Source organism: Chinchilla lanigera, unplaced genomic scaffold, assembly GCF_000276665.1.
Source record: "Chinchilla lanigera isolate Chin_1 unplaced genomic scaffold, ChiLan1.0 scaffold00099, whole genome shotgun sequence".
In the NCBI taxonomy this organism is placed as follows: domain Eukaryota; kingdom Metazoa; phylum Chordata; class Mammalia; order Rodentia; family Chinchillidae; genus Chinchilla; species Chinchilla lanigera.
In genome coordinates this window covers 5,436,563-5,457,451 of record NW_004955500.1, presented here as the reverse complement: position 1 = coordinate 5,457,451, position 20,889 = coordinate 5,436,563, and the positions used below count along the sequence as shown (strand labels likewise).

Sequence of the window (20,889 nt, the reverse complement as noted above, 5' to 3'; positions counted from 1 at the left end):
ACATGGAGAGGTAGACTGTGGAAACGTAAAAGTTGTAGGGTGGGGCGGGGTGAAAGGACCAAGATGTGATACCTATTATGCATCAGCCCCCAGCCTGAGTGTGATCTGTGTGGAGCACCAGCATACACTAATACAGCATTTTTTTTTTAAAAAAAGAGCAACAGCAGTGCTATCATTAGGGAGGGGCAGCAGGAAACTGGGGCGGGAGGGTAAGAATGTTGGTGAGCGGGTCAGCTGTCTTTTCTGACGTCCGCTCCGCGTTCCGGTGTGAGGTGTAACTGAGAGCCCAGCAGGGGGCTTCTCTGTCACCCTTAGGTCCGCGCATGGGTCCCCTTCTTCCTGCCTTGGAGGACGGGGAAGCCCCGACTCAGACAGTTTCCTCCTCTCACCATTTTCTGAGTAATGACTGTTTCCTGCATGTCACGTGCGTCACCGTCCTGGAGAGTAGGTGTACTGGAAATGAGGGAAAATTGAAAAATGGAATTTGCAGTTAAGGCAGCTAAGGCCAGGGAAGAAAAACACAGCTTGCCTGTGGGCACGGACAGGTCTGTGTGAAGCCTTGTGCGTCTGAGTGCGGGCCTTGGGACGGTTCAAAGCCAGGCTTTGCTGCGCTCCCTGCCGCCCTGCGCTCTGCGCTCTGGGCTCCTGGGGTGTGCTCCGGCCCTGCTGACTGACAGCGGCAAGTAGGACATTTTGGTTTTATAACAAAACTTCAGCCTCGAAGCAGTGCAGTCTGGAGGGCCTTCGAATGAGTCATTTATCACAGAATTCAGACTCAATTTTGAAGTTTCCCTTGCTAAGACTGATGCAACATTTTTGAGGTGATTACCACTCAGAGGAGGTAGACGAACCCTCATGTTCACCCAGACGTGGGCCTGCTGCCCGGGTGAGCTCACTTCCCCCGAGACTGTGACAAGGGCGGGGAGCTGGGATGGCTGGGCTGCGGGCAGCTGCGGGCGTCGGCCGCTTGTTTTGCAGAACTGGGGCCCGGTACTTCGGCAAATGCGCTTCTTTTTTTATTGCCCGTCCTTCACTGACCCAGCTCCCGAACTTTGCTTCATTTCTGGCTCTGGGATGGTGAAATTAACAAGCACGTAGGACGGGACGAAGCAAGTAGAGGTAAACAAATGTCAGGGAAGATCCCTGCCGATTCTGTCCAAGGCGCCTCTTGGGTGGCTCGGCCCACTGCACTGGCCCGATCTGGCAGCCCGCGTTCCTGCGCACGCCGCGCCTCAGCCCCCTGCACTCTCCCGGCCGCCGTCTCCCGTTTGTGGGAGGAAGGCAGGCTCAGCTGTATGAATCTGAAGAACCACCCTCCCCGAACAGTGACCTTTGGAGGTAACAGCGTTCTTTGGAGGAGGCTAGAGAAAGTGCGTTGATCTGCTGTCACCTGACAGCTCCTTCATGACTGCCTGAAATTCCCCACCAGGATACAATGAAAATGGTTTTCTCAGTTTAGTTAAAAATAGGATAGAGGGAGATAGGGGGCTGGGGGTTTAGCTCAGTGGCACAGCGCCTGCCTGGCAAGCGCGAGGTCGTGAGTTCGATTCCCGATAATGGGTAAAAACCAAAAAAAAAAGGATAGAGGCATTTGGCCATTAAAATACCTGTCATGAGGCTGGGAGTACCAGTGCATGTCTATGATTTTATTGCTCTGGGAGGCTGAGGCAGGAGGATCACAAGCTCAAACCCAGCCCGAGCAACTTAGGAAGACCCTGTCTCAAAATAAAAAAAAACAAAAGGGCTGGGGTTCCTCAGGGTGAAGGCCCTGGGTTCCATTCCCGGTACTGCCAAAAAACAAAACTGTTATTCCAGTTCAGTTGTTGTACTTCATGACCTGATTTTGGGTTTCTAGTCATAGATATCTGTACCTGGAATTAACACGGAGTGAACTGTGAGCTTCTCACGCTCCGTGTCTGTCTGTAGTCTGGGCCGTGACCATTTGCTTATCCTGTTCTGACTCCCTTCTGGCCTCCTCATTCTGCATGTCCCAGGCATTCTGAAGCGCCTGTAACACACTCAGCACCCTTGCTGAGGTGCAGGTTTTAGTCCAGGGGATCTGGGTTGGGGTGTGACATCGTGGCTCTAGCCAGCTTGCACGTGGCGTCCACCTGCTGGTCTGCATCATACTTGGGGTAGCTGGCTCCAGACTCTTCCTCTGGCTGAGAGCTCCTGAGAGAGGGGGGCGCTCTCAGTCATCTTGGTCTCCCCTCTACTTGTCCTAGGCCTGGCGCAGGGTGGACATTCCAAGGTGCTTGTTGAGTGGGTAGGACTGCACTTACACTGAATCCGAGTTCCGGCCTCGTCCTGTGTGGTGCTGTTCTGTGAGCCCAGCCCCGCCCTGTAGGTCAGGGATACTGGGACTGTTGTGCGACATAGTGCTGTCGGTAGGTTAGCAGCTCTGGCTCTGCGGGCAGCGACTTCCGTTTAAGTCCTGGCACGACAGTTCAGTAATTAGCACTGAAACTTTGGTCAAGTTATGTAATTTCTCTGAAGTAGTACCAGCCACACGCGGTTGTTCTGAAGACGGATGAGACAGTCCATGCACAGTCCTTGGCACGGTATCTGGCGGTGCTAAGCCTCTCAGTGTCGGGGAAGCATCGGCCACAGCGCGCTCCCTGCCAGGCCCACTTTCCCCCTCACTCCGAGGAGCCCTGACGCCCCTGGAGGTTTTGCGTGATGACTGGTCATTGTAGTCTTAAATGTGGTGAGATATTTGTGGATTGTCCTAAGTGTATCCAGAAAGAACCTTAACATATTTTCATATTTATCTGCTGATGTTCTCAATCCTACTCATGTATTATGATGTGTATTTAAAAGACATCAGGGCATCTCTTGTCATTATAGCCTGAATCAACTTATTTTTGTCTTTGTATGCTGTTCAGGGTTCATGTACTGTTAAGTTTCATTTTTAATTTGATTGATTGTGATACTAGGCATTGAACCCAGGGCCTTCACACTGAGCTACATCCATAGTCCTTTGTGAATGTATTGGATTGTAGTGTAGTGTAGCATAGTGTAGTGAATTGTATTGTAGTGTAGTGTAGTGTAGTGTATTTTGAGGCAGGGTCTTGCTAAGTCATGGAGTTACCAAGGTTGGACTAGAATTCGTGATCTTCCTGTCTTAGTTCCCTAGAGTACTGGGATCATAGGCTGTCATGCCTGGTTTAGACTTACCACTTGTGAAGACCCTTCAAAAGTTTAACCTGCTTGCCAGGCGTGATGGTGCACACCTGTCACCCCAGCACTCGGGAGGCTGAGGCTGGAGGGTCCCCGTGAGTTTGAGGCCAGCCTGCGCTACACAGTGAGTTCAAGGACAGCCTGAATTACAGACTTTGTCTTAAAAAAAAGAAGTCATCCCTTTTCACCTGCCAAATATTTTCTATACTTTAGGGAAAAACAAACCGTAACCTCTTGATGTCCAATTTTCATGTCAGAAATTTCCTTCCTTCCTTCCTTCCGTGTGACTCTTGTTAAAATTAGTTTTTCTCTTCCTGTGTTCAGTGGAATTTGTCCATCAAATGAAGCTTTACTTTCCTCTCAGTCTTCTCTTTAGCACCTGCGGTTGCTCTAGGTCTTTCTCTTCATGTGTTTTCTGATCCCTCTTTACTTGCTTGCTTCTTCCCGTTTCCTGCTCTTTTATATAATGTTGGCATTTCAGGGAAAAGACTACTGGGAAAGGTCATTGAGACTCAACCACTCATCTCTTCTCATCTCCTTTGCGTTATGAATCCCTCAAATAAAACACCATAATCTAGTAAGAACCTGATTGGTAGAGATTAAAATGGGAAGATTATCGTTCTATTGTACACGCCATCCTTAATAAGGCTCTTGTTGATTTATTTTTAGTTTGAAATTATAGCTTTGTAATTTGCTTTCTTCTTTCACACTACAATATAACACCTACATCCTTTTTAAGATTTGGTGTATTTGGGGTCACCAAGTCACCCACTGTAGGAGTCGGTGGTATTTTATTCACAGAACAATTGCCTACTAAGGGTTGATCAAATTCTGCCTTATGGGTACAGCCTGACCCATTGAAGACTGTTTTTTAATAATACTTGCATCGTCCGGAGACCGCATGTCAAAGATACTTTGTCCAGTGGCACATAAAAAAGACAATAAAAAAGAAAATTTCATTGCCAGAGGTCAGTGCTTTTTAACAAGCAATTGCACTTTTTAAATGGTGAGATAACAGCAACTTGTGATAATCTGCTTGACCTAGTTGCTTTGAATGGGAATTTCCATTACAGAAAGGCTGGTTTTAAAGAAGACTCCAGATACATCATACACAGGTACAAATTTACCTGTGATGAATGTGATCATTATGTATATGTAAAATGTAACAGTAATCTTAATTAACTAAAAAAAAGAAAGGTTGGTTTCATCTATTTTTTTGTTTGATAGGAATGCAAAGCAAAGATCTAAAACTTAAAGGGAAGTAAAAGTTGAAATATCACAAAGAGAATAAAGAGAGTTCCTTTAAGGACTCCATTCTTACCTCCCTAAATGTCCCTGCAACCTAAGCTACTTTCTGATTCCTAAATAGAAGTTGTGTTATTTCAACAGAGTGAACCAAAGACCAGATACCTATCTGTATATATATATATATATATATATATATATATATATATATATATATATCAAACTTACTCTGAGACTCTCCCTTGGTATAAGCTGTGATCAGTTCTGGAGGGTGCCTCTGTGTCGCTAATGTATGGCTGGGGACCCAGTAAAGGGAGCTGAGGGACCAAGGGCCCTCACTGCATAACCCCCTGTGGGTTCAAGATGAGTTCGGTGACCCCGTGTGTGTTACAGATAAGGTAGGAGTCGGAGGAGTCAGGTCAGTAGTTCCCAGTCAGAAATCTTCGTGCAGACCGAAGTGCAAGGGTGCTCTCTCTGGTAGATGAGGGTTTTGAATCGTCAGAAAGGCCCGGGGCATCATAGCGTACTCCGGTAATCCCAGCACTCTGGGAGGATTAGGCTGGAGGATCACAAGTTTGAGCTTAGTCCGAGCAATTTAGTGACACAGCAAGACCCTGTCTCAAAATTAAATTAAGAACAAATTAAAGCAGAGCTTGGGGATGTAGCTCGGATGTGCAAAGGCGCTGGGTTCGATCCCCAGTACCGGAAAAAAAGAAAAGAAGAGACATCTTGAACTGGCAGGAGGGACTGGTGGGTAGGGTGGGACCCAGACCTCTCAGGGGTAAGTGGCTTCCCCTCCTGCCCTGTCCTTTCGCTCTTCATTCTCCGAATGCCCGGCTCTGGCCTCAGCCCTCCACCCCCTCCTGGCGGTTTGCAGGGGGAGCTAAGATTGGAGTAGAGGCAAAACCAAATGAAGCAGCACCCGGAACAGCAGAAGTACAGGGCGAGGAGTCTGTGCCTGAGGCTGACTCAGTGGAAGCCGGAGGTTGTGCGGGGTGGGGAGGGATCCGTGAAGTCTTTCTTGTTTCTCGTTTTTGTTTTTGGTTTTTCTTCCGGTACCAGGAGTCGAACTCACGACCTTGCGCTTGCCAGGCAGGCGCTGTGCCGCTGAGCTAAATCCCCAGCCCCGGTCCGTGAAGTCTTGCTGCAGAAAGTGCACCAGAAGAGCCAGAATCAGGGAGGCACTAGACAGTGTGTTTAATGCACTTTTTAGCGGTGATGCGCGGGACGGCTCTTTCCAGGCTCATTCTGCACTTCTGCAGGAGAAGAGCTGGCAACCGGGCAGGGACCGCCTTCTTCACCCCCTTTAATTGCACTGTGTGACCCTCCGAGTGTCCCCTGGTGTCACAGGGCCTGTGTCCCTTTCTTTTCTGTTCTCCAGCCCCTGCCACCAGCTCTGGCGAGTGCTGCCAGCCTGGACCTGAATCTGCCATCTCAGGGGGTTTATTAGTGCTTCGTTTGGTTTATTTGAAAAAATGCTCAGGCTTCTCCCTCAATGTAAAAATAAAGGAAATTCTCTTTGGAAAACAAGTTTCCTTCTCAAGAAAGCAAACAGGATCCCTGTGGGACAAGATCTGGTAGACCTGAGGCCCTTACTAAAATTCGCCTGATTCCACAGAGGCTCTGAGTCCTTTTCGTGTCGGAAAGCCTGGCACCCGCGTCTACCCGGGGTGCCAGTGCAGAAGGGAAGGCTGCCTTTCTCTGCTCCACTGCAGCCAGGTCGTAAACCTCAGCTCTGTGGAAAGATTTTAAATGTTAAGGCCACAAAAAGGGCCAAACCAATCATTAGTAGCAGCGTGATTCACTTGCCAGAGTTGGTCTCCAAAGGTTCTGCTTTCATGATGTCATTTTCTTACTAAGAACAAGCAATACTGTTTACAGTTTCTGCCTTTAAGCTTTTCTGTGACTAACGCTGGTTTGTCTGAGTTCCTTACCTCATCTTAATTTTGCGTAGCCCACCATTCCTACACTGGTGTAGCCTGTACGGATGAAGTGAGCGCCTGCATTTGAGGAGACCAGCTTTTCTTCCTTTCTTTTTGGGTTTCCTGCAGTGACTGGCAGGTCACAGACTGTGGCTTATACCCAGTGATGGTCTCAGAGTAGGTGTGATATATATCTCTTAGATGGATAGATAGATGGATAGATGGATAGATAGATGGATAGATGGATAGATAGATAAGTAGATATCACTTGGTATAAGCTGCACAATAGCACCCTGCTGCAACGCACTGTACCAGCAGCCTCGGGGCCAGGAGAGGGGCCGAGGTGGGAACGCAGCCTGTCCGCGCGGCCCAGCTGCTGGGAGTCTCTGATGCTCCCCGCTCTGGACAGAATGCCAGGGCGCAGCTGTTCCAGCGGCTGCTGAAACTGCCATTGCCAAAGCAAAGCGAGCATTTACTGCGTGCCTCGCGCCCTCACGGGCTGCGGTAGACCACTCTGCCAGGGAGCACAGCTGAGCTTGTTTCTCTGTAACGGAGCCCTGGATCTCCGTCAGAGCCCCTCACTTGGAATCCCAGAGCCTCCCGAGTCCTGGCTACTTCCCCCAGGGGCAGAGTTGTGGTTCCTGAGGAAACCTCACGTTTCTACCAAAGGGACTTCCTGTGCACCTAGCTAGCACCGGGAGGGAAGCTCATTTGCGGGATAACTTAAGCGCCTACTGAAGCGCCCTTCGGTGGGACCCGTTCAGAGTTGATAGATGCAGTTTTCTTCGGCTTTTAGAATACAAAAATGAGAGAGAGCCCTGAGAATCCACAGGTCTTAGATAACTTTTTACAAGTTCTAATTAAATCAGAAATGGACGCGAGAGTGTGGTTCCTACAGTGACACAAGGAGTAGCTGAACACAGGAAGTTTGGGGTTGGCCCTTTGATTAACGGTCGGTTTTACATCAGCTGCATCCCTTTCTGCGTGTCTTTAACCAGCGCATACTTTTGCTTGGAGGTGGCACTAATCCCGCTCACCTGCAGCATGTGGCCGGTGTGGTCCCCCCTGTAATGTGCTGGTGCTGTGTGGACAGTACTGCACGGCAGCTCCGGACCTAGAAGTTGAAGAATTCAGTGCCAAAGCGCCAGGCAAACCCCTTCAGGTGGTTTGTGCTCCCTCACGTGTTTCACATGCTGTTTGAGTTGTGCAGGAGCTCGACGAGAGCATCGGTTAAGCTGTGTGAAAATAGCAAAGAAGGGCACCCTGCTGGTAAAAACTTTTTGGATAAGGAATGGCCTACATGGTAGAGTCCCACTTCGAAAAATAGATCTTCTTTTCAACTACGAATACTCATTGTTTTGGTTACTTTTCTCTCATTGCTGAGGCAAAACACTGGACACCCAGAATTAAGGAAGAAAAGGTTTATTTAGCTCACAGTTTGTGGAGGTTTCAGTCCATACTCGGCTGGCTCCACGGCAGAGTGGCACGTGGCAGCGGGCAGCTGTTCATGGCGGCGGAAGACAGCAAAAGCAGCAAGAGCAAAAAGAAGGAGCAGGAGCCAGCCAGCCTTTCTCCCTCCCTTACACTGTATGCAGGCTGCCCGCCCCAGGGCGGGTGTCGCACTCACACCCATCATCCCAGCGTTGGACCACAGATCAACCACAAACTCTGTAAGCCCGCACCCTGACTGCATGAGGCTTTGGGGGGACATCCAGACACAGATCGTAGCACTCATCTGCTCCTACTCCTACCTTGGAGTCTGCAAGATCAGCCCCTTGGCCAGACTTGGTAGTGGTTTGCTAATTTCTCATCCATATGCTAGATATTCTCAAGGAGATCTTAAACTGTACCCCACGGGAGAGGAGGTCCCGGTGCTGTCATTTATTTGAAGCCTCTTCCCAGTGAATCATTTGAGAGGCTGCCGCTTTTGTGAGTCTCCAGGGCACCATTGCAAGGCCACGCCCGAAGCTGACGCCGGGAGCAGTCCCTGCCGTGAGGCCAGGGATGCGTCCCTGTATGAGGCTGACCAGGACTAGATCGAGACTGGCTGAACTAGCGGAGAAGAAAGGTTTTCTTCTGCAAGGCAGCGAGAGAGCGTCCGCCTCTGAGCCCTTCCAGCGCCTGCGTGTGTATTTTCTCCACAAGAGCCGAGCTTCCCGTGGAGCCCTTCCTGTAGTTTTTCCAGCCATAATTTCCACTAACATAGTCAACTTTAAAAAGTCCAGTTTAGATGGTTTTGAATTTATTAATGAAAAATTCACCACAGTTAGACCTAACCATACCCCAATCACCGAATGTCTAGACCTGGAAGGGTCAGGTGCCTCCTTAGTGTACCTTAGCAGTGTGTGGAGCAGCTTGCCTCCCTGTGGACTTGGACTTGGAAAAAGCTTTATTTTTAATGGAGAGTTTTTAAAATTTCAGGCCTTCTGGTTAGTCACTTTCTGTTGCTGAGACACAGGACCCAGCCCTCACAGCTTAGAGCAGGAGAGGTTTGCTTGGGCCCACGTTTCAGCCCGTAGCCAGCTGGCTCCAAGGGAGAAACAGCGTAGTAGAAGGCCGTGGAGGGAGAAAGCTTAGCAGCTAGGATGGGGAGGGAAGGGACGGGGCAGGGAGGAGGCGTGCCCGGCCCTGCCTCTGGGGACCACCTCTGCAGCCGGGCTGTGTCCCGAAGCTCGTGCAGTAGCTGACCCCGGGGATGAGCGCAGGGCCCTTCGGATCCCGCCCCCAAGCCCCGCCTTTGCGTGCATGAGAACTTGGGGGACACCCTAGAGCTAAAACCGTAAAAGCCATAGAGTTCTGGCTTTAACCCTGAGTATATTTGATGGCTCTCAGAGCATTTTTTTTTTAACTGTGTGTAATACAAATCCAGCCACAACAATAGTGCAGAAAGTTACAGAGCAGCAACCTCTTGGGCTAATGCGGTGTAGGCTGTACAGAAACGGCCACCTGAAATGTGCAGATCAGGCACGGTGAACACCAAGGAGCCAAGGAGCCGGCTAGTATTTCCACCCACAGTTCGTGTTCTGGATTTTCCCCCAAAATTTCCATACAGCAGACAGACATCTAGGTCAGCCCAGCAAGCTGACCCGAAGAGACCATAGAGAAACAAGTCGCCTGAGGCCATGGAGGTCCGTAACAGGCTGAGTTTGGGGCATTTTGAGTGCTTATTTGTACGTGTTTGTACACAGCTTCCGGCATTCAGCCTGACGGGCTCCTCCCCACCTCAGCTCAAACCCTGCTCCCCGCGGGGACAGGAATGACCAACGTCTGCTGCTCTGTGGGCTAGATGCTGGACTGTTCTTGTTCATATTTCTTTATTTAGACCCAGGGTCTCACTGTGTAGTCCAGGCTGGCCTTGAACTCACTATGTAGCCCAGGCTGGCCTCGAGCTTGAGGCGATCCTCCTGCCCCAGCCTCCCGAGTGATGGGATTACAGGAGTGCGCCACCACCCCCAGCCACGTGCTCTTGTTTAAGTCTCTCAATAAGTTGAGAAAAAGCTACAAAGAATGGCCTTCACCCCAGATAGCTCACTTGAGATGTTAGTAAGAATTGCCTCCTCAGTATTCTATAGCCATGATGAGGAGGAGGCCAAGGAGAGAAAACAAAGAGACCGAGAAAAAGCAGCTGCTTTTGCTGCACCACTAAGAGAAACAGATCCCAGGTCTGATTCCCGGGGCTCCAAGAAGAACTCGACAACTGCATTCATCTGCTACCACTGTTAAAAGCCAGGCCACCTCAAGAGGAACTGCCCTAAGAGGCCCCATGGGCCATGCCCTGGATGCAAAGGAGACCACTGGAGATCGGTCTGCCCTCTGAGGTGGAGGCCCCAGAGCTCAGACCCATGCTACCAGTTAGTCCAACAGGAATGAGAGGGCTTGGGGCATGGTCTGCCTTCTCCCTCTGGCCAGACCGTCATCTCCATCGAGGAGTCCTGGGTAATCATGACTATGGAGGAACAAGAAAACAGCCTGTTGTTAGTCACAGGTGCAAGTCTCTCGGTCCTTCTTTTCAATCCTGGCCTTCCTTCCAGCCATCATACCTCAGTGAAAGGAGTCACTGGTGAGGAGGTAATATGCTATTTTTGACAACCCTTAGGCTGTAACTACTTATTAGATCCTTCTTGCATATCTCTGTCTTCCTGAGAAACCACTTTGAAGATACCACCACGTATTACAGCAGCCATTGATATTTTCCTACTAATCTATCCATAACTGTGTAAAGTTTGTAATTTTCCTATCCTATTCCATAAATGGATGTCTGTTTATTATTATGTGTTTCCTACAACAACCATTGAGAATAGTTAATGATTTTTCAATAGGTCACTCATGAATAGCTCTATTTATTTTCTTTAGAAGCCACTTTGAAGATACCAATGTATAACACAACAACTCTTGATAATCTCCTACCTCTTTTGTCTCTCACTCACTATTATTTGTCTATTTGTTTTCCTGAGAAGCTATTTTGTAGATAATAATATGTAAAACGATAACCATTGATAATTTCCTACCATTTTGTCTGTAATTTGCTAAGTCCCCCCTATTATTATGTTATCCTTCTTTTATTCTTTAAAATAAAAAAAGTCTCTCAATAAGACTATGAGACAGTGTTACTTCGCATTTCACAGATGAGGAAACCAAGGTAGCATGCCCAGGCCCTCAGACCTAGTGGGGATTTGAACTCAAATTCTGAATTCCATGTTTCCTAGCGGTGGACCATATGCACAGCCTCCCCCTGCTAGAATTCCCGTCTGAGTTACTGAGCCTGCTGCAGGCATCACTTATTAGGGAGCACGGTGTCTCCCTCGTCGCCTGTCCTATGACTTGCATACAGCAGGTGCCGAGGGGATATTTTGTGATGAAAGAGTTGTTTTCTGTTTTGTAAGGGAGAGGGAATTCCTATGTAGTGAATTTGTGCCCCAAGAATGTGGCTCAGATGAACCTTGCCTCTACTGTTCTTTAAAATACCACGTTTATAATAGTCCTGGTATTACCTAATTTTGCACTCAGATAAGAATTTACATTAAAGTTAACTTACATTGTATATAGTGTTTTATTCAAAATATCTGGCTCTTTCTGGTTTGCAGTCATCTTTCATTTCATGTCAAGATGAGCACCTGTCGTTGGCAATTTTTTGTCCTGGGTGGAATGAGGGAAATAAAAATGCATGAAGCAAACTACCTGCCCTTGAAGCTCTTAGAGTTTATTTGGTAAAACAAGAATACAGACAACTGATACTGCTCACCCACCAAAAAAGATGTGGGAAGGTGTTGAATAGGGCTATCAATTCTTATGCAAGCCAGTTCATAACTGTTCATGTGTGGTATGTTTGGTAAGTAATAAATCATTAAGTCTTTTTTTTCGCTACTGGGAATGGAACTCAAGACCTTGCGCTTGCCAGTAAGGTGCTTGTGCCACTGAGCTACATCCCCAGTCCCAAATCATTTAGTCTTGATGTTGAGCTTGAAGTCATTATCATAAGGCTAAGTGTGTTATGCATGTCTTTGCAGCAAGTTTATTTCTGATCGTGAAAGTAGAAGAAGTCTCACAAACAGCCATTTGGAGAAAAAGAAATGCGATGAATATGTAAGTATCGTTGAAATCAGTGTGCTTATTTTTGTAACCACATAAATTAGGACAGATGTTTTTAACTCCTGTAGCTTAGCACCAAAAGCGTAACTGTATCCTATGTATTTTTCTGCTGAAACCTATTTAAACAGTAACTAGACTACTGAGAAAGAATTTCTTGAATTTTATTTCCATGGTGGCTCCTAGTGGCGCTTGAAAGGCTTTGGCTTGACGAACCTTCTTGGAGGCTGCTTGCTCACTGGAAACTTTTGTTTCTCTGTGCAGATTCCAGGAACAACCTCGCTGGGCATGTCTGTCTTCAACCTAAGCAACGCCATCATGGGCAGCGGGATTTTGGGACTTGCTTTCGCCCTGGCGAACACCGGAATCCTCCTTTTTCTGTGAGTCTGGACATGACTGAACTTTGCATTTTAAAACTATTTTCTGGAGGCTTCTGTTCCGACATAGAAAAAGTTGGAAATGTTTCTACATCGTTGTTACTTATTTTTTACTAACTGGAGTAAGTAACTGGTACATAATTTTTATATGCTTACAAGAAAGAGGCAGGAGAAAAATTTTTTATTAATCCAAACTATGGAAGTATTTAAAATTTAAAACACTTGCAAAGAGGGCTGGGGATTTAGCTCAGCGTCACAGCACCTGCCTGGCAAGCATGAGGTTGTGAGTTCGATTCCCGATACTGGGAAAAAAAAAAAAAACACTTGGAAATAACTTTTTAAAATACTTTTTATTTTTATACTTTTGGGCTCTATGCTGTTATTTCAAGTCTCAACTAAATGGTCAAAATATGAAGAGTCACTTAACCCAGTCAGTCGGCACCTCGCTGTCAGGGCTGCTGCAAACATGTATTATGCACAGGTGTGTCTCTAGTGAATGCTGACGAAGAAGAGGAATTTTCAGAGTTTTGGATATAACACATTTGCATTTTTTTCAGTCATTCCAAATCTGGAAACACGTGCAGTATCCTGGTATTTGTAGTGATAGTTTAAAAATCTCACTGCACAGTAAAACTCCCATGGTGCTAGATTTGATATGTGCCCAGTTTGAAAAAAGGTGGGTTGACAGCTGTAAAAATCTGTGGTAACATTCCTCTGATAAGGAAATAAGCAATCTTACACATTTTTTTAAAAAGAAAGAAAATGTGTATTACATTAATTCCTGTTTTTTTTTCCTTTTCAGTTATTATATTATATTATTTGCTAACATAGTGTAAAAAGACAATTTTTTTATTATTTATTTATTTTTGGTACCGGGAATCGAAATCAGGACCTTGCGCTTGCCAGGCAGGCTCTTGTGCCTCTCAGCTATATCTCCAGCCTGGGACAGTTATTTGATGCTAGCAGCAACTCTCGTACCCCTGCTCTGTTTCAGTCTAAACCCTGTAACAACACGAGGAAGTCAGCCCGTTGTTCATTAAGGAGCGAGGCATGGAAAGAGTAACTTGTATCTGAGGATGTCTTGTCACCTTGCGGGGGATTTCCCCCAGTGCAGTTAATTTGTTGAAGAAAGCGGGCCATGCGTCTTGCAGACTTTCCTGCAGTCTGGATTGTGCGAGTTGTACCCCTGCAGGGGGGTGTGCTATTCCTTTTGCCCTGGATCCTGTCCTTCATCTTAGACCCTTTTCGCAGCTGTCAGGTGGTGCTTCCCTGTCTGCTATATTAGAAATCGGGAAAAACAAGGGTAGTTTGTGCCTGCTGCTCTTGTGTGGGATTTATTGGTGTTGGCTTCATTTGAGGTGCTCACAGTGCCCTTCACTTATGCAAGGCAGTTTCTCTTTTTGTCTTTTTGAGACAGGGTCTCGCTATGCAGTTCAGGCTGGCCATGAGCTCACTTTGTAGCCCAGGCTGGTCTTGAACTCGCAGAGATCCTCCTGCCTCAGCCTCCCGAGTGCTGGGATTACAGGTGTGTGCTACCACGCCCAGCCAGTTTCTCTACTGTACTAGTACTTCAGCTGTCCTGGTCACCCAGAGGAGGTCTGACTCATGCTCACAGCGTCAGGACCTGACCACTGTCTCTCTGGGAAAGGGACTGGGGGTAATACCCCAGCATGAATTCTCTCAAGCCCCAGTTTTCATTACCACACCCCTCCCTGCAGAGGGTACCCAGTCCTCCACCCAGAGACCTCTATATCAAGTACCCTTAAACTTCTCCAGAGTGGGACAGGAGCGACCACACGGCTTGGTGGAGCAGAGGCCTGGTGCGGGGAGCCTGGCTGCGCCTTCACGAAGGTTCGGCGTATTCAGCCTGTTCTCGCTCCTCCCTGCCCTTGTGCCTGGCTCCCAGCAGCGCCGCCCAGGCCTGCGGGAGTTTCTGAGGTGTGAACGGGTCGGTCCGACTCCGCACTGTCAGTTCAGGATTCAGTTCCGCTACCTTCCAGCCATCAAAACTGTGTTACGTTGTCTTTCCTTGCGTTCTCCCTGTCCTAGCACACTGACACCTTTAAAAGAAGAAAATAAGAACCTTTTACTCGTGTATCAGGAGGAACAGCAGTAAATCCTTGTGCCTAATCTGCAGTCCTGGAAACCAGCTGATTTTTAATGACACAGGCTCAGGGGTAACTGACCTCCTAGTTCAGGACTCTGTAGTTCCTTCATGAAGCGAAGAATTGGATAAACATGACTTTTCTGGTGGGAGGGAGATTTTTCCCTTGATGAAACCGTTTAAGTCATTCAGTCATTCGTGAGCACGATGACTAGAGAGCCCCACACGCCACGTCCTGGGTGGTAGCTCATGAGGGTCGCTGTATAAAGACTCGAATTTAAAAGTTCTCACAGAACGTAGAGCTCCTCCACCCCAGAACAAGGGCTTACCCTGTGACTTTTGTAAAACCAGCTGCTCCTACAGCTGCTAGAAGCCAAGGAGCACTTGGCAGGATCCAGGCATTTCTTCTGGTATAGGGCTCTGCTCCAGGCTCCCTGGCCAGCCCTGAAAAGGAGTCCCAGACTGTCCGGCTTCTTCAGAAGCACAACGGAAGGCTCCTCGATGTCGCCCTGGGGCCGGTGGCAGTCTCTTCACAGGGCTCCGCTGGAAACTTGTTGGTGTGATTTCTTCTTGGGTGAATTTGGGCTCACATTTTGACCCAGCCGTCATGGCTGTCATTTCTGTTTAATACACACCTAATTCAGTTCAACTCAATGAGGTCTGCCCTACTGTAAGACTAGTGTCAGATTTTGCGTGTTCCTAAATTCTGAGACCTTGTAAGTCTAGACCTTTTGGGGTGCTGTTTTTCATTTTTCAGTCTTACTTTGGTGGTGACTGGGAATAAAGATTATGTATCTAAGAACACCTTGAACAGCGTGATGCCAGAAAAATGTTATTAATCAGTACCAGGCCTGTGGGCTGCTGAGGAGTAGTGAGTGTGAGCGTGTGTGTGTGTGTGTGTGTGTAAGAGTGAAGCCATGCAGAACGCCATTATATGGAAAGTACTTATTCAAGTATTGTGGTTATTTTATTAGGTAGTCACTAAATAATAGTTAACATTTACTGAATAGTAATCAGACAGGTAACTATATGTGCAGTATTATCTTACCCAGTTCCCACCTACAACACTCTGGGGTGGGTGCTAGCTCCATTCTCTGGGTGAACTGACTGAGGCTTAGTAACTCTCCCGTGATGGTGCGTTAGATCACTGGGACCCCATCCAGGATGGCTTGACTCTAGAACCACTGAGCTGAAGCACCGTCCTACTGCTAATGTTGCTTTCTGCAGAAACTAGCCCTGCATTACTCACACAGCGTGAGGGAAATTCTATCCTTATCCATGGGTGTTTGCAAGTTAAAGCTTACTTTTTACTTTCCAATGTACTTTAACTTAAAAAGCACCTTCTAAATTCATCAGCTTTCCTGAATTATCTTGCTAGTGTTCCACTGAGAACCATCTTTACTGTAGTGAAAATTGCTTTGCGGTATTGAGCATACTAATTTGTAGGTTGGAAGGATAGTCAAGTTCTTGGTCACAGAAGAACTGTGCAGCGGCACACGGAAAGACCGAAATGACACCCAGGATTTGGAGGCAGATTTATTTAACATCAGACGGGCACTGACAGGGAACCAGACCTTATAAAAATGCCAGGCCCTGATCTCTGGTCATCTAAGGTCCTATATGGGATAAGCAAGCAGGATGTACAGAAGCAGAATGGCTTGTCAGCTTGGGATTGGTTCTTACAATATGTATCATAGTGACCATTTACAGATGGCAGTGACCAGCTATTTCTACGAAACAAAAGTAACAGGAACTGTGACAGGAACTATTCCCTGGGCAGCTAACAGACTGAAGCGTCCTGGCTGGGGTGGTGCATCTTCTGCTGCAGTAACACATGCCTCAAGTATATTGCAAAACCAATAGCCCTTCTGAACTGCCTCATGTTTTTCATATGGGCCACCCAGCTTTCTCTCAGGTACATTTTGATTCCCTCCAGACTGCCTCAGGAACCCTCCAACTTAGTTTGTTTCAGAAGAAGTAAAGTAAGCCTTTGGTTATTACCAGTCAGTCACCCACGGGCGTGGTTGTGCTGTACATCTGTGATTGCAGTGCTAAGGAGGCGGAGGCAGTCAGATTGTGGGTTCAAGGCCATCTTACGCTTCATAGCAAGACCCTGTGTCAAAAATAAATAAATACGTAAATAAATTAGCACCAGAAAATAGCAAAGTCAAATAATAACAGGTCTATCTTTAGACAGTTGGTGAAGTAATCATGGTAGTTCTATAAAGTAGACTACTAGACTCCTACCTAAAAGACACGGTGGCACGTGCCTGGAACCCTAGCGCTTTCAGAGCTAGGGATGGATTGTGAGTTCAAGGCCTGCCTGGGGGACTTAGTGAGACGTGTCCAGATAAGAAATAAAGAGTGCTGGGGATGTAGCTCATTGTGGAGCTCTAGGCTTCAACACCCAGTACGAGAAGAAGAGAGGGAAGGAGAGAGAGAGAGAGCCGGGGGCACTTCTATGGACAGGCACAGAAAAATTTCGCAGGCGTATTCTTGGTGGAAACAGATGGGATACTGGGTGGGAGGGGGTGTGCGGGCAGGTGGTGTACACAGGTACGTGTGGCCCAGAGTGTTTCAGGAGGATAGACAGCTGCTGGCAGTAGAGTCTAGGGGCGAAGTAGACAAGGAAAGTTTATACTCTTTCAACTTATTTTTGCCATTTATTATTAAGGGAAAAAAAACTAATTGAAAAAAAAGTGGTGTCTAGGGAACTTTAAACCGGTACAATGAAACTTCCCTTTTCCTCTTACCTAGAGAAAGCTTGAGAAAATACTTTTAGTGTCTGTATTTCGACCAGGAGAGCTAGCCTGAGGGGTCAGTTCTGGGCCACCTGCTCCAAAGCGTGTTTTCAACCTCATCTCCCTTCGGATTATCCGCGCCTCGCCCTCGGCTGTGCAGGCCGCCCACATCCTGTCGTGTCTCAGCCCCGTGCTCAGTCCTGCTGGTCCGGGAAGGCCCAGGTCGATGCCGTCTCCTCCGCAAGCATCTGTGTCTGTCTCTCCAATTCTCCCAGGGAAGGCTGATCTCTCTTCCCTCTGCTTTCAGTGCAACCCGTGCCTTTCTAAAACGTATCACTCCCATTACTGAGACGTATTTTATCTTCCCTATTGAATTCCGAACGCTGGATTAACGTCAAATTTTGTGTTCAGATCTTCCTTCCTGCCGCTAACGAGACCTAGAACAGTGTTTGCCTGCAGACAACTTCCAGTAATGTCTGCTGAAATGAACGAATGGATGTGTAAGAACTGCATTTTGCAAAACCAGGAACAAGGCGTTAGAGCACAACCGTGGCCTCGTCGTTGTTGTAGTTAGGGAGAAAAGTCACCTGAAAGGTTTAATTCCCCCTCAGAATGGGCTCGGCTGTGCGGGTGTAATGATCATAAGCACGGGGCTGTCGTGGGACTCACTGCTTCCCGTTTATTTTCCTAATCATACCTTCTTCATTTGAAAACTCAGAATAGTGCGCAGGAGGCTGGTATAGCAAAAGGGCATTTGTTGTTAAATTGCTATTTGCAAAAAGTACGGTAATTGTCATTGTCAGTCGATAGCAATTGCCTTCATTCTGTGGTGGACTGTTCGCTGTAATTGTGGATGACTGTTTCTCTGTCCTTGTCCTAATATTTGCCTTGGTGGATCGCTTGTAATTATACCAACCAAATGAGGTAACGTTTTATTGTCTGTACCTAGTGTGTACACACGAACCAGTAATGCGGGGATACATTTCACAACACCAAAAAAGAGCTCTGTAAGCCGAGATCAGTGTACTTACCAGGTACCTTCTCTCTCCCAGCCCAGTATTTAGTCCTGGAGCCCACATAAGGGAGAGACAGAAATAGAACTAAAATTACAGACGCATGAACACATTGCCCTAAATCCCTGGTTACACATTATAGGAATTTGATGATTATTATCTCTTCCAAACACGTTGTTCCTCTCATCAGGAGGTATAGATCCTTAAATAACTGGCCCAGCTTAGCTTTCTGATGTCTCGAAATAGCCCTGAAGTCTAAACATTGGGTTGAGATTGCAGCGACCCTTTGCAAATCCTCTGCCTGTTCTTAAGCTGTCGTTGCTTTATTACTGTATATACACCCTAAAACTCTGAATGACATTGACCAAGGTCATAAATTTGGGGCCTAGTGGTAGCAAAGATGATACCTGTGTTAGTTACCAAACTACTTCTTGTAAATATGAAGTCGTTTTCTCGTGCACTCCTAAAGAAAGGCCAAATTGGGATCTTGTCTAATAAAAACAGTTAGCTGAGCAGGCTTCCAGCACCCTGGAAGGCTGAAGTGAAAGGATCAAAATTTAAAGCCCAGCCTGGACAACTTAGTAAGACCTGTCTCAAGATAAAAAAAATAAATCAATAAAAAGGGCTGGGGTGGAGCTCAGTGCCTAGGCCTGGCTGTTAAATCCCTAACACTGCTAGGATGGGGTACAGTTAAAAGGAACTCAGTCAGGAGACCCTGCTCTTCCGGACGAGCCTTGGTGGTCCACGGATGGTCACACTCATCTTCCGTCTTGTCCATCAGTTACTTGTTTTTAAAATTCTTGGAGTTATGGTGCATGGTTCCTTAGAAATGATCTGAAGAGAAAAGTGCTGTCCTGTGGTTGGCAGGAAGAATAACTGGCATCAGAGTCTCTCGTTTGGGAACCATAATACTGGAAGGAGAGGAGTCCACAGCCAGGCTTGCCAGCACTTGAAATGCATGTAGAAAGGGCAGCGGCAGTGCCTTGGAGCTCTATTGAAATTCATGGGGTTTAGAAGCCTTTCAGAAAAAGGGAAATGGGAAAGTGGTTAGTGTTATGCCTACAATGAGTACTTTGTAAACAGAAAGCAGCTGGCTTGTGTAGGAGATGAGTCCTACCCATTGTTTTGAAAAGTTGAGCACTTACTGCTTAGTTTATGGCCTGGGCTATAATGTGTCTGATGAGTTTCCAGGAATTTAATTTTTTAGCCCCAGAGAGATAGGCATGTGCGTGCGTGCATGCATGTGTGCGTTTTCACACACCAGGGTTCCCTTGGTCTCATTGACATTGATTGCAGCAGGTATGTCTGTCATCCAAGGACAACAGGAGACCTTTGTTTGATCCACTGTATTTTTCTTAGCTTGCAAGAGGCAACCTAACTCTACTGTGTGATCTTTTACAGCATTACTCACCTCCATGTTGCTCAGAGAACCTGCCTGTTCCACTCACTCTCTGAGTCACAGTAGCCCAGCTGTAGAGCAGCACAGGAGGGCAGGCTAACTGCAGTCCAGAGAGTTGGACTGGCAAGCTTTGCTGGAGCTTTGATAACCTGCAGAGCGGTAGTTGGTTACATAGGTTGGAGAACTGCTCCTTTGTGGGCTAGATATTTTGCTTCGTTCTAGGACCGCAGACTTTTCTGTATGTCAGGCACATGGTGTCAAAGAGCTACATCTGCATCATAGGCTGACATGCTGCAGCTTACAGACCAAAGCTGTTCCGGCCTCTTTTTGTATGATCTATTAGCTGAGAATGCTTTTACTTTTAAAAATGGTTTTAAAAAGAAGATTACAAATTATCCATTGTTTCATGAACTTTTTATAACAGCAGTGGCAAAGCTTTTAGAGCTTGCACAAGTTTACCATCACTGCTTTATACCCAACTTATTTGGCGTCCCCTTTTTGTAGATAAAGAAATTCAGATTCACACAGGTGAGGTAGCTTGCCCGGGATGACACTAATTCCTGGGCAGAGGGTGGGGGCAACATGTCTGTTGGGTAGTCCTGTTGTGCTTCCTATCCCTCAAGTATGCCTTGTTGCCATAGAAACAGACAGTATGGATGAAACTCTCCATCCATCATTCTACCCAGTACCACTTGCTGCTTTATTTCAGTAGCCTGTGGAATTTTTCTGCCACTCAAAAGTTGTATCTTTTAAAGGTGTAAAAGGGGGCATCATTTTACAGGGTCAGGATCTAGCTTTGAGAAGAGGAACTAGTTATCCTTGTGGAATGGAAGAAGAGGAACAAGGGTATGTCAACAGCATCCACAAAACCCACGGTGCTCTACCCACTACGCAAAAACAGGAAGTGTTATAACACGTGGGTTTCTTACCGTTACAACTTCCTCCTTTCGGCTCAGACCTCCCGTTAACTTTTTTAACCTCATGAAGTGCTAACTAAGCTGCTAAGTTCTATTTTTGCCTTCGTGCCTCTTTTAAATACCTCTTTTTAGGGTTTTATTAGATACTTGATTTGGACATCAGGGGTGCCTATTTGTTTTTCTAGACAAAACATGTAGCTAACCTTGAGGCTAAGAGAAGTTTAAGGGAAGGCAAAAGAATTTCGGTTTGCCTACAAGGAAGGAATGGAAGGAATTATACAAATCACTGATGCCTGCTTTTTCCTAGGCCAGCCTTTTAAAATGATCCTTTTAGCCAGGCATGATGGCACATACCTGTAATCCCAGCACTCGGAAGGCTGAGGCAGAAGAATTACCACTTGTGCA

General features: G+C 46.9%; 1 protein-coding gene across 3 annotated transcripts in view; it reads left to right on the top strand.

Annotated features, from left to right (window-relative positions):
* The window catches only part of Slc38a1 (solute carrier family 38, member 1), a 75,617-nt gene that overhangs the window by 11,376 nt on the left and 43,352 nt on the right, over positions 1 to 20,889 (top strand). For all 3 annotated transcript variants that reach the window (XR_001231494.1, XM_005406597.2, XM_013505700.1), the window contains exons 4-5: positions 11,855 to 11,930; positions 12,198 to 12,313. Coding sequence is in view for 2 of the 3 variants with exons in the window: in XM_005406597.2 (XP_005406654.1) it covers positions 11,855 to 11,930; positions 12,198 to 12,313 (192 nt within the window). In the remaining variant the exon portion in view is untranslated. The remainder of the gene's footprint in view (positions 1 to 11,854; positions 11,931 to 12,197; positions 12,314 to 20,889) is intronic.